Raw genomic sequence first — 11,633 nt, 5'->3', positions numbered from 1 at the left:
CCCCAATTGAGGTAAGATGTTTTGATTTTATATACTGTTGTTTGTTGTTTGTTTGTTTGTTTGTTTTTTGTTTGTTGTTTTTTGTTTGTTTGTTTGTTTGTTTGTTTGTTTTGTTTGTTTGTTTGTTTGTTAATTAATTAGTTAGTTAGTTTGCTTGTTTTAATCAATTTTAAATCATGCTTTTTATTTGTTCTTGTTTCTAATGTCTCTGTAAAGCACTTTGAATCACCTTGTTGTTGAATTGTGCTATACAAATAAACTTGCCTTGCCTTGCCAATTAAGCTTTGAATAAAAATGATTCTCCGCAAAGATCTGATGCTCTTGAAATCCATGTTGCATTATGGCATGCGTGTTAGCTTAGTTAACACTGAACCGTCAGCTTTCTCAAAAACAACCTAAAGTATTCTGGGAAGAAGTGAGAACATCATTCAGAAGTCTGTTCCTTGAACCCAATGCTTGTAGACGTGGGTGAAACCAAAGTTCCCCGAGAGTAACTGGTTCTCATATTCCACTCATGAGCACTTCTTTTTTAAAAATGTAACATCTGAGGGAGCGAGGGGTCACAGGCAGGACTGAGCAGAATGCTCATCTTTAAGAATATACAACGCTCAGAGAAACTGAACGGAGCACTTTTTAATCACATCAGTTAAACTTGGGGGATATTGATGAGGTCAGTTAAGTAGCACAGTTTTAGCTACTTTGGTATTAATGAATTAACAACTGTTGCACCAGAGGGGCAACAATGAGGTAAACCACTGACATTGGCAGAAGGTTTGCCGAGTCTCCCAGCACAGTCTCAAGATCATGGAAGTGATTCAAGGGGACAGGCAGTTACTCTAGGAGAGCTGGACCAGTATCTGCTCCTTTGTGCTTGGAGGAACAGGATGAGCACTGACAGAGACAAGATTGTCCTGTGCTTTTTTTTTGAGATGCTGTAATGAAATTTCAGTTAAAAGAGACTAGCATGCTGCATTTTCTTCCCACCTTTGATTGTCAGGGTGTCTTTGAATTCAACCCTCTGTAGGTTGATCATTTTCAGTTCCATGTGGCATCCCTTTATTACCCAGTCCATATCAGTATAGATATCCAGCATGATTTCCTTCCCCGTTGAGATCTGATGTGTTTTCAAAGTGTTCCTTGATTATTTTTTTTTGCAGTGAATATCCTCCACATTTAAGAAGATACTGCTGCCATACATCATTACTGTGGAGTGGCTCTCCTCTGAACCAAGACCCAAAGTGTCAGCCAACTCCATGAGCATGTTTTTAGTAAACACATCAACATGAAACAAGCAAAAATAGTTTCTTGTGCATTGGAAAAAGTCCTTACTGCGATGCACATATATAGAAAATCACAGTTGGGTAGGCGTTCAGGCACCTTTCTCTGCATTGTAACTCAAGCAGGTAATAGCTTCGCTAATGCACACAATTACTGATACCACCTAATTTCTTCTATTATGTCATTGCACGATTAAAAGCCTTGAACACCGAGTACAAATTCTTTCAAACCAACATCATCACACATGCTTCACACAAACACAACGTCAGTGTTTAAGATTTTGTCTCTTTTTAAACGCATTAATCGCAGCATATCCAAAGCACAGCATGTATCACATGTGTCATACTGCTTTAAATTTGCTCTACAAATTCAGTTTACATTGCCGCAACACTGTATAAATAAACCTTTTTGCAACTATGAGGTCATGCGTGTGAGTTTCATATCGACAAACTGCGATTTAATTTATAAGAAAAGAAAAAAGAGACCAACGTACGAAACACGTTTCTATTAGAGGTTTGTGGTCATGTTTACATGTCACGCAACTATCAATAACGACAAAGAGGAAAGAAGAAAATCTAATACATGAATGGATTTAACTGGATGCGCACTCATTAAGTCTATAAGAGCAGACACAGAGTGGCTAATTGAAAATATCACAGTGACATGCTGTCACTAATAGGTAACCGCCTGCTGTGACACTACCTACCTGCTGTAGATGTTTTTCAATCTCTTTAAAGACAGGATAAGCTTTAAACCCTTCCAGACCGCTGCCTGAGCTGGTGAGAACTGCACCCACGCGGGACCTGAAGGAAGAAGAAAAAAACTAAACTGATGTATGAGTTAAAGATTTCCTTTAGAACCTGCCTCGGCAAGTTATTCTTTAAGATAAGAAGTGAAAATGCTCCTTGCTGTATGAGAGGTACCCAAGTGAACTAATAACAAATCATTGGCAACTTCCTGCTCACCTCGCCTCCTCTGGGAAACCCATCTTGTAAAGTGTGACAACCACTGCTCCTCCCAAGCCAATGTTGTGCTGCAAGGCCACTTTTGCCCCAGAGACCTGCCTTTGCCCGGCCATCCCTCGGAGCTGCCAGCATAGCTCTGCACACTGGGCCAGACCTGTGAAAAGGCGAGCACATGGTAAACTTAGTAAACGTGGTTAACCAAGTTTACCTACTAGATCACACAGACTTTTAATTTAAGAAAAATTATTATTTACCCATGTGACATGAAAGTGAAGGTTATTATTATGATTTCTTTTTAAGATGATCTGTTTTAATTATGCTAAAATGAATTTTCATTTTTGTGGGCTTGCAAATTTTTTTATGCCTTTGTGCAACTTAATAATGAACATAAAGATACACTTAAGTATTCAAAAGTATTTACACACAGTAAAATCATCATTAATGTAAAGTATCATAGCTGGGAAGTTATTAAGAAACCAGCACACCCACAGAAAATGAATCCCAAAAGTAACCGTAACAACGTACCATACAAAACTTAACGGGTTCAGGACAAAAAAGCTGTTTCGCTGGATTTTCAAAATATCTACAGGTTGCAGTAACAGGAAGGGAAAAGCTGCAGTCAATATTTATTTTACAATTCTTACTGAGAGGGGTGACAAAATGACTCCTAATCTGTGAACTTGCTCCCTAATCTCACCAGTGGCAGCTCCAGCACCAACCAATGCTACAGCTAAGCATTTCATCCCATCTGCTTAACGAGCTTTCGCATTTCTCCATTATCCCAATGAGCTAAGGAACTTAAGGCTAAAAGACCATGGTGCATCTCTCACATTCTGCGGCACTCTCCTAATTCTTTTTCATGTGGACTTCTGTGAGAGTGTGACTTTGCTTGAGTGCCATTTGGAAAAATTGCCACATGGTTCAAATTGGCACTTTATCAGTGAAGAGCCTGAGGGCATCTTGTCAGATCCATAATTTTCATCCAATGTAAAAAACCTTCATGTTCAAGACTGTTTGTCGTCACGCCCCCTCAAATATGAACTCATCTGCAGTAAATTCCCTCCCAAAAGCTCTTTCATAGTACCAAATTTTCATCAAAAGCCATTTGATTTAATAAAGGATAAAAGGGTGTAGTCATTCACCAAATACTTCGACCTATGAAACAGTGACATCTCAAGGTCACTGGATGAGATGTCTACACATTAAAAACTAAATAAATAAATAAAATATATCACATCCTCCTGAGGTGTAGGTTGCTTCAGGCAATTGGCTGTTAGCATCTCTGCTCACAGTGTTACTGGGGGAAGAGGTCAGAGACTTACAAGCAAGATTTAGAGCAACACCATGGATCAGACAAAGCTTAGCTGAGTAGGGCACTCGCACGCTGGGAGTGTGACCCAGGAGACACAGGGAGTGCTGATGATATGGGCAGGGCGAAGTAATGGAAAAAAAATACAAGCAATACAATTAAGATGATAATTCCAAGATATTTGGTAAATACGGGTGAAGTGATTAATGGCGTTCGCACTGTTTGGCCTGGTTATCTGTCCTTAGCGAGTGCATTTTTCCATGTTTGAGTCCATTACAGACGCTGGGCGAGCCAGCTGCACTGTTTGCTCAGTCTTGTCCCCCGACGATTTAAAACGCAGAGAGATTACAGGGGAAGCGTGCCAAAGTCACAGCCGGCTGCTCTCGCACATGCAGGCTTATGATCACTTTTACCCAGTGTCAGTGTAGGTGGCCGTTAATGCAAGACACATGCCACCTGGTGGGCACGGTGGAAATCGCTTGTCAAAGTTTTCAAAGTGCATCCAGAGAAAACACTTGTTTGTTGAGCCTGATTTGTGAATACGAAACGCACGTGGCTATGAGACGTTTTTAGTTCAAACTTTTTTTTAATTTCATCACTTACAAATGATTTGCATCAATAGTCAGAGTCTCTTCTTACCTGTGGCACCAAGAGGATGTCCTTTAGAGATGAGGCCACCGCTGGGATTGATCACAAACTTGCCTCCATATGTGTTGTCCCCTCTGTCAATCAGCTCTCCAGCTTTACCTGTAGAAACGGTACATTTAACTTCTTAAAAAGTAATTTATCTGTAGGCGTACATCCATGTGAGGTAACATGACCTCACTGATACTGCACTACAAGATCATCTGGGCGGTTCAGTAAAGCTGAATTAGCCGACATTAAATTTAGATATAAAAACTTTGGGAATTGTATCAAAATCATTTAAGTTCCTTTGCTGCCAGTATGGTCATTAAACAACACTGCCACCTGCTGCTCAGTCAACGCAAAATACCTTAACATATCACCAGGGACAATTCAGGGGAAACACTGACATAAATTGTGATAGAGGCTCAATGGATATGGAGAATACATCAAGGTTTGATGAGATGCAGTCTTACCCTCTGGACACAACCCCAAGGCCTCATACGTGATGAGCTCATTGGCTGAGAAGCAGTCGTGCAGCTCGACCACATCAACGTCATTTGGCTTCAGACCAGCGGCCTCGAAACACTTCTTAGCCGCCAGCTGGGACATGTCATACCCCACCTGGAAAGGAAAAGTGTTTGTCACCATCAACCCAATTATTTGTTTGTTGTCACCAGTGTGCGTGTCAATAACTTTCAATTTCAGATTTCTTGCCATTTTAATGCAGCTGTTCTCTTCAAATGTGGACGTCAGGTCGGTCACCATCTCCTGGGCCACAATCTCCACCGCCTGGTTCTGCAGGTGATATTTCCTGACAAAGGGCTCGCTGGCCAAAACTGCTGCTCCAGCACCATCTGATGTAGGGCTGAGAGGAAAAGAAGACAAGACAAGAAAAAAAGAGGCATAGTTGTCAGAAAGTGAAATGATTATCAGTAACCGATGATAAGAATCTGTACTTCGATCAACACTTGTGTAAGTTTCTTACCAGCACTGCAGGAGCGTAAGAAAGTCAAACACCTTCCTGGATTTCATCACCTGCTCCAGACTGTACTCATCCTGGAACTGGGAGTACCTGCGTGTACAAACACAAATATTTACACCCTCGTTTGAACAAAAAAAGACCAATATGAACGCTGAATGCGGTCAGCTGTGTCTTACGGGTTATTGGTGGAATGTTTGTGGTTTTTCCAGGCAATCTTGGCAAAGTGTTCTGGCTTTGTGCCTAAAGGAGAATCAAAAATACTGCAAACACCATAGAGAAAATGCAATAATGTAAAATGATGACAACAATGAAGATTTTACAATAACATTCCTACTGTAGTCTGTAGGAATTGCTTTGTTTGGATGATATGTTTACCATATTTCTCCATGTGCTCCCTGCCGGCATTTCCAAACATCTGTGGTGCTGCTGGCGCTGCTGCCATCCCATAGCGGTTGATCATCACCTCAATGTGCTTGTCCATGGGATTTGTCCTATCCATGTACTTTAGAAAAGAAAAAAAATGCAATAACAGACTAAATTTTCCTTCCACATATGGGCTCTCTAGTTCCAGAAGGATATAATTATTTGACATTTTCTTGAAATTTTTAGTCTGTCTCTCCCAGTTTGACCTGATATGGATTTGTAAAGACAGGAAGTGAAATGTAAATCTTTACCCATCGTGCAATGGTAAACAATCCTTTGCAAAATCTTTAGATCCGGGTCTGAATTGACTCCAAAAGTTACAGTATTTAGTCAGCCACTGGTTGTGCAAGTTCCCCCACTTAAAATGATGACAGAGGTCAGTAATTTGCACCAGAGGTACACTTCAACTGTGAGAGACAGAATGTGAAAAAAAAATCCATGAATCCACATGGTAGGATTTGTAAAGAATTTATTCGTAAATTAGGGTGGAAAATAAGTATTTGGTCACCTCAAACAAGGAAAATCTCTGGCTCTCACAGACCTGTAACGTCTTCTGTAAGAAGCTTTTCTGTCCCCCACTCTTACCTGTATGAATGGCACCTGTTTGAACTCATCATCTGTATAAAAGACACCTGTCCACAGCCTCAAACAGTCAGACTCCAAACTCCGCCATGGCCAAGACCAAAGAGCTTTCGAAGGACACCAGGAAAAGTATTGTAGACCTGCACCAGACTGGGAAGAGTGAATCTACAATAGGCAAGCAGCTTGGTGTGAAAAAATCAACTGTGGGAGCAATCATCAGAAAATGGAAGACATACAAGACCACTGATAATCTCCCTCAGATCTGGGGCTCCACGCAAGATCTCATCCCGTGGGGTCAAAATGATCATGAGAACGGTGAGCAAAGATCCCAGAACCACACGGGGGGACCTGGTGAATGACCTGCAGAGAGCTGGGACCAAAGTAACAAAGGTCACCATCAGTAACACACTACAACGGCAGGGAATCAAATCCCGCAGTGCCAGACGTGTTCCGCTGCTGAAGCCAGTGCATGTCCAGGCCCGTCTGAAGTTTGCCAGAGAGCACATGGATGATACAGCAGAGGATTGGGAGAATGTCATGTGGTCAGATGAAACCAAAGTAGAACTTTTTGGTATAAACTCAACTCGTCGTGTTTGGAGGAAGAAGAATACTGAGTTGCATCCCAAGAACACCATACCTACTGTGAAGCATGGGGGTGGAAACATCATGCTATGGGGCTGTTTTTCTGCCAAGGGGACAGGACGACTGATCCGTGTTAAGGACAGAATGAATGGGGCCATGTATCGTGAGATTTTGAGCCAAAACCTCCTTCCATCAGTGAGAACTTTGAAGATGAAACGAGGCTGGGTCTTCCAACATGACATGATCCAAAACACACCGCCCGGGCAACAAAGGAGTGGCTCCGTAAGAAGCATTTGAAAGTCCTGGAGTGGCCTAGCCAGTCTCCAGACCTCAACCCCATAGAAAATCTGTGGCGGGAGTTGAAAGTCCGTGTTGCTCGGCGACAGCCCCAAAACATCACTGCTCTCGAGAAGATCTGCATGGAGGAATGGGCCAAAATACCAGCTACTGTGTGTGCAAACCTGGTAAAGACCTATAGTAAACGTTTGACCTCTGTTATTGCCAACAAAGGTTATGTTACAAAGTATTGAGTTGTATTTTTGTTATTGACCAAATACTTATTTTCCACCCTGATTTACGAATAAATTCTTTACAAATCCTACCATGTGGATTCATGGATTTTTTTTTTTTCACATTCTGTCTCTCACAGTTGAAGTGTACCTCTGGTGCAAATTACTGACCTCTGTCATCATTTTAGGTGGGGGAACTTGCACAATCGGTGGCTGACTAAATACTTTTTTGCCCCACTGTAATCACCAAGTTGGGCAGAGCCCCACATCTGGTAATGAATTAACCAAACTACAAGTAAACCACGTAACGTCCTTGTCCACAGTTATTAGAAGTCAGTAGAAAATGCTAATCTCCACTCTCCACTGTGATTGTACAAAGGAAAACGGTATGAGCAAAAAGAAGGATCGCAGTTGCTGAATTGCAGTCTTTTATTGCCCGATGCTTTTTATCAGCCATTGGACTTTAACGATTGAAACACAAAACTTGGCAGCCCCCAAAACTGTGGACAAAAAGTCCCCAGAGGCCAAGTCAATAAATGACAGTGACCGGGCTTTACACATGCAAAAACCCAGATAATGCTTTCCTTTTAACAGCTTTCATTCTCAATAAGAAGTTTCTCTTTATTATGTGACCTCAGCTGATTTTTCTCCCCCCTCTCATCCATCTGGCAAAATTTCAGCCAAGTCAAACATGAAAGATTGCAAAATAGCTGTGAGGGCTGACTAGGGGGTAAAACATGTTAAAACATACAACGTGATCAATTCCTGGATGAATGTGCATACCTTTGCAGACAGAGAGCCCCTCTCCATCTTCTCAAACCCAAGAGCAAGCACACAATCAGAAAGACCTGCAAGAAAACATTAAAGGCAGTGAATAAAACTACTGATTATAGACGGCGCTGAAAAGAATATGCAGGTTTGAGTCGGCTGATTTGATTTTTACGCTGGATCCTCTCCTGATGCAGCCCTAAAGGGCCTCGTCTCTGCACCGGAGACTGAACTGGGGATCTTTCGCTTGTTATACACCATCGAGCCACAGTAACATTTCAATACTTTGAATAACTAGAATCCAAAGAAGCCACGGTTTATCAAGTTTCACCACAGCCTTCAGGTGTTATAGAGCAAACTACCTGCCACTGTTAAAACCTCCTGGCTGACTCACCTCCCTGGACCAGCTGGCGTGCCATGAAGAGAGCAGTGGAACCTGTGGAGCAGTTGTTGTTGACGTTGATAATGGGGATGCCGGTCAGACCCAGGCTGTGGTAAATGGCCCTTTGTCCACATGTGGAGTCACCTGGAATAGAGAGGTAGGATGAGATGCTACTCTTCACTCATTTCACTTTAACTGTGCTGAAAAGTACATGAAAGAGGCTTAACAAAAAAAAACAAAAACAAAAAAAAAACAACAATTTGGAGCATAAAAACGGGAAAAATAAAAAATTCCCATTTTCACATATACAGCAAAGTAGACAATGTGAATGCACATACTATATTGTTAAAAATATAAATATTTATTCGAGGTTTTACCATAGACGTATCCTACGCAAGCTTGTTCAATGGCAGAATATGGGATTCCTGCATCTGCTAGAGCCCTTTCACCTAAAATAGGATGTAGAGATACAGCAATAAAACTTATTACATGTTTTACAACAGCACAAAAACAATAAATATCAAGATCTGATATCTATGAATGAGTGGATGACCAATAATCTGTAAAGATCAGCACCTGCTTCCTTGGCCATATCAGGATAGTCACCTTCCCGTGCTCCAGGCTTGTCAAACTGCAGCAAACACACACATAAAAAGAACCTCAGGTCAGTGCGACTAAAGAATGATTCAAGATTTTATTTTCAAAAAACTTTTCTGTAAACATTTTATTAAGTGTGGAGAAGTCTACAGTCACTCTGCTGATGCAACCTAAACATGCACCAGGCAGCAAGAACATTAAAACCACTGACAGGTGAATGATACTCATCATCCTGTTATAATCCAGTGAATGTTCTGCTGGAAAACCTGAAGTCCTGACACTCATGTAGATGTTGCTCTAAAACCCTTTGTACCACCCGACCAAACATTGCTGCAGAGCAAGCACACACCTCCTCCATAGCAATGGCGCTCCCCAACAGCAGCAGCTTCCCCCAGCAAGACAGAGTGCCCAGATGCACTGCAGAACGGCTCAAAATCAAGAACTTCTTAACTTCTAATCTGACTTTCTAATGACCCATTAAATACATGGGTGTATAAACCAATATATTTGATTTATACATGCCTCCTGCTGCAGGTTTCATGATGTGAACAGACTTTAAAACACAAACAAGGATAAAGAGCAGATAAAAAAAAGCTGCGGTGGCATAATTGTAATTAATGTCATTAATGCACAGAGGTTTAAAATGATAGAAAATTATTTGTGTGCACTGTTCAGAGAGCAGACAGTGCAATACCTCAACATAAACAAATATACCCTTCTCCACCAATATCAATGTGAGGGACATATTTAACTTTTCAGGGACCTGAAAGCATAAGGCTCGTTCAGGTTTGGAGGTAGAAGCAGCTTTTGGAATTAAAGTGTCCACCTTTAGCAGCCGGAGAGAAGACCTTTGGCACAGTTTGTAATGCTGTTGACCATGAACTGTGGACTCCACGTTTAGTCTCAGCGAGTACTGAATACAAACCAGACCTACTGCCATCACACTCACGAAAGCTGGGTAGGTTTTAAATTGTAAACATGAACTACAGCAATTTGACTTTACTTCGGCTAACTTAGCTAGCTAGCCTTTCAAAGTGTACTGACAGCTATGACACAGGGGGTTTTTTTTAGACCTTTGGACACAGCATGAGCACAAATAAGCCCTACAGTCCCCAACACCTCGGATTTTGATCCAACTGTCCCAATGAGAGCAGAAAAGTCCCAGCTTAAGGTTTTAGGTGGACCGCACTGAAAGAACCGAAATCTTGGTTTAGGTAATCATGCTAGCCTCTCCGCTACACAGCGCCGTTTCTCGCTGTTTTACAGAGCAGCAGTGTGATAAACTGCTAAAAATAAAGTAAGATTACCTTAGTCATGCCAACTCCTATGACAAATACTCTGTTCTTCTTTCCAGGTGCCATGGTGCTTCTCTGAGTCCACTCACACAAGTGACGTGAAAATCCGTGAACACGGCGTAGTAACTGGGACATAAACGATCTTCAGCGTGGTGGCTCCTGATGTGACCAATGAGAGCCCGCGGTGAGGAACATAAACACGGAGAGAAGCGGGCCTGACAGCAGCGGGTACAGCAAAGATCGTCTATGCACAAGTAGGTGTGTCACTCTGTGGGAATACAATACCATTAGTAATAAGTTAGAATAAAGCTCTTAAACATCTAAACAAAAGCGACTTTTCTATAAATATGCGTCCTCAAACATAACGTCCACCAGATTGATAGCACTGCATATATATACACAACTACCATGAGGTTTTTTTTATGGTTAAATATTGGAAGTTTAAGAACTCACAAGCCTGTGTCCCCTGTAATCATTTGACCTTTATCGTTTGCGTTATCTGATTACTTTTTGTAAGGCGTTGACGGACTAAATTGTTATGCTATGTTGCTATATCGTTATGCCAAAAAGTCATTTCCAATATTTAAACCGTTGTAAATGACTTTTTGGCCTATAGTCCATCAAAAATTCCTCTCATGTTTAATAACAAGTTATTTTGAGCTACATCCTGTCACAAGGTAGAAACTGGAGTTTTTCAACAAACTAATGCTTATATATCCTTTATTTATGCACGATAAAATGTGTCATTGATATTAAATATGTCTTTTTTAAGAGCGATGTGCAGAAACAAATATATCACAATTCTACAGTTATTTTAAGTGGTCAAAAGGGTTATATCAATGCAAAGTCATAACGATGCTTGCAAAAAGGTCTTTTTTAAAATCTTATATTTAACCCCTTTAGAAATCTTGTTGACTACAACCTATTTACAGACATAAGCAAAGACGTTAGACGTAAAAAACACAAACATCAGTTTTTGACACAAGCAGCCTTATGGCAGTGTGACTTTTCCCAGGAGAAGCTGGGACCCTGTTTACTAGAAGGTTTTAAAATTTCTGTACTTTTAGGTGACAGGAGACATGTGGCCTGGTCAAAACACAGAGAGCTGCACTCTAAAAGATCTTTAAACATAGTAAACATACCTTGTGTGCCACAGACTGCTCCCAAACACGAGGGGACAAGTAATACCTCTAAAACACTTAAGTTGGCTTTATTAAACATTAGATCTCTAGCTGGGAAAACATTTTTAATTAATGATTTAATCACTGAGCACAGCCTTGATTTTATGTTTTTAACTGAAACTTGGTTGGACCAAAGTAACAGTGGAGCTGTTC

The 11,633-nt window shown here is 41.1% G+C and overlaps 1 protein-coding gene across 1 annotated transcript in view; it reads right to left on the bottom strand.

Annotated features, from left to right (window-relative positions):
• The window catches only part of scp2a (sterol carrier protein 2a), a 19,291-nt gene extending 8,747 nt beyond the window's left edge, over positions 1–10,544 (bottom strand). The window contains exons 1-13 of the mRNA XM_005935663.3: positions 10,312–10,544; positions 8,984–9,038; positions 8,785–8,856; positions 8,420–8,551; positions 8,041–8,105; positions 5,537–5,663; positions 5,338–5,401; positions 5,165–5,251; positions 4,894–5,044; positions 4,653–4,800; positions 4,192–4,299; positions 2,244–2,397; positions 1,985–2,081 (exon numbers count right to left, since the gene is read on the bottom strand). Coding sequence (XP_005935725.1) covers positions 1,985–2,081; positions 2,244–2,397; positions 4,192–4,299; positions 4,653–4,800; positions 4,894–5,044; positions 5,165–5,251; positions 5,338–5,401; positions 5,537–5,663; positions 8,041–8,105; positions 8,420–8,551; positions 8,785–8,856; positions 8,984–9,038; positions 10,312–10,434 — 1,383 coding nt within the window. The 5' untranslated portion in view covers positions 10,435–10,544. The remainder of the gene's footprint in view (positions 1–1,984; positions 2,082–2,243; positions 2,398–4,191; positions 4,300–4,652; positions 4,801–4,893; positions 5,045–5,164; positions 5,252–5,337; positions 5,402–5,536; positions 5,664–8,040; positions 8,106–8,419; positions 8,552–8,784; positions 8,857–8,983; positions 9,039–10,311) is intronic.
• Between the last annotated feature and the right edge of the window lie 1,089 nt (positions 10,545–11,633).

Source organism: Haplochromis burtoni, unplaced genomic scaffold (genome assembly GCF_018398535.1).
Source record: "Haplochromis burtoni strain Fernald_Lab_line unplaced genomic scaffold, NCSU_Asbu1 Contig_199, whole genome shotgun sequence".
Taxonomy (NCBI): domain Eukaryota; kingdom Metazoa; phylum Chordata; class Actinopteri; order Cichliformes; family Cichlidae; genus Haplochromis; species Haplochromis burtoni.
The sequence above is the reverse complement of the archived record's forward strand: the minus strand, read 5'-3'. Positions and strand labels throughout refer to the sequence as shown.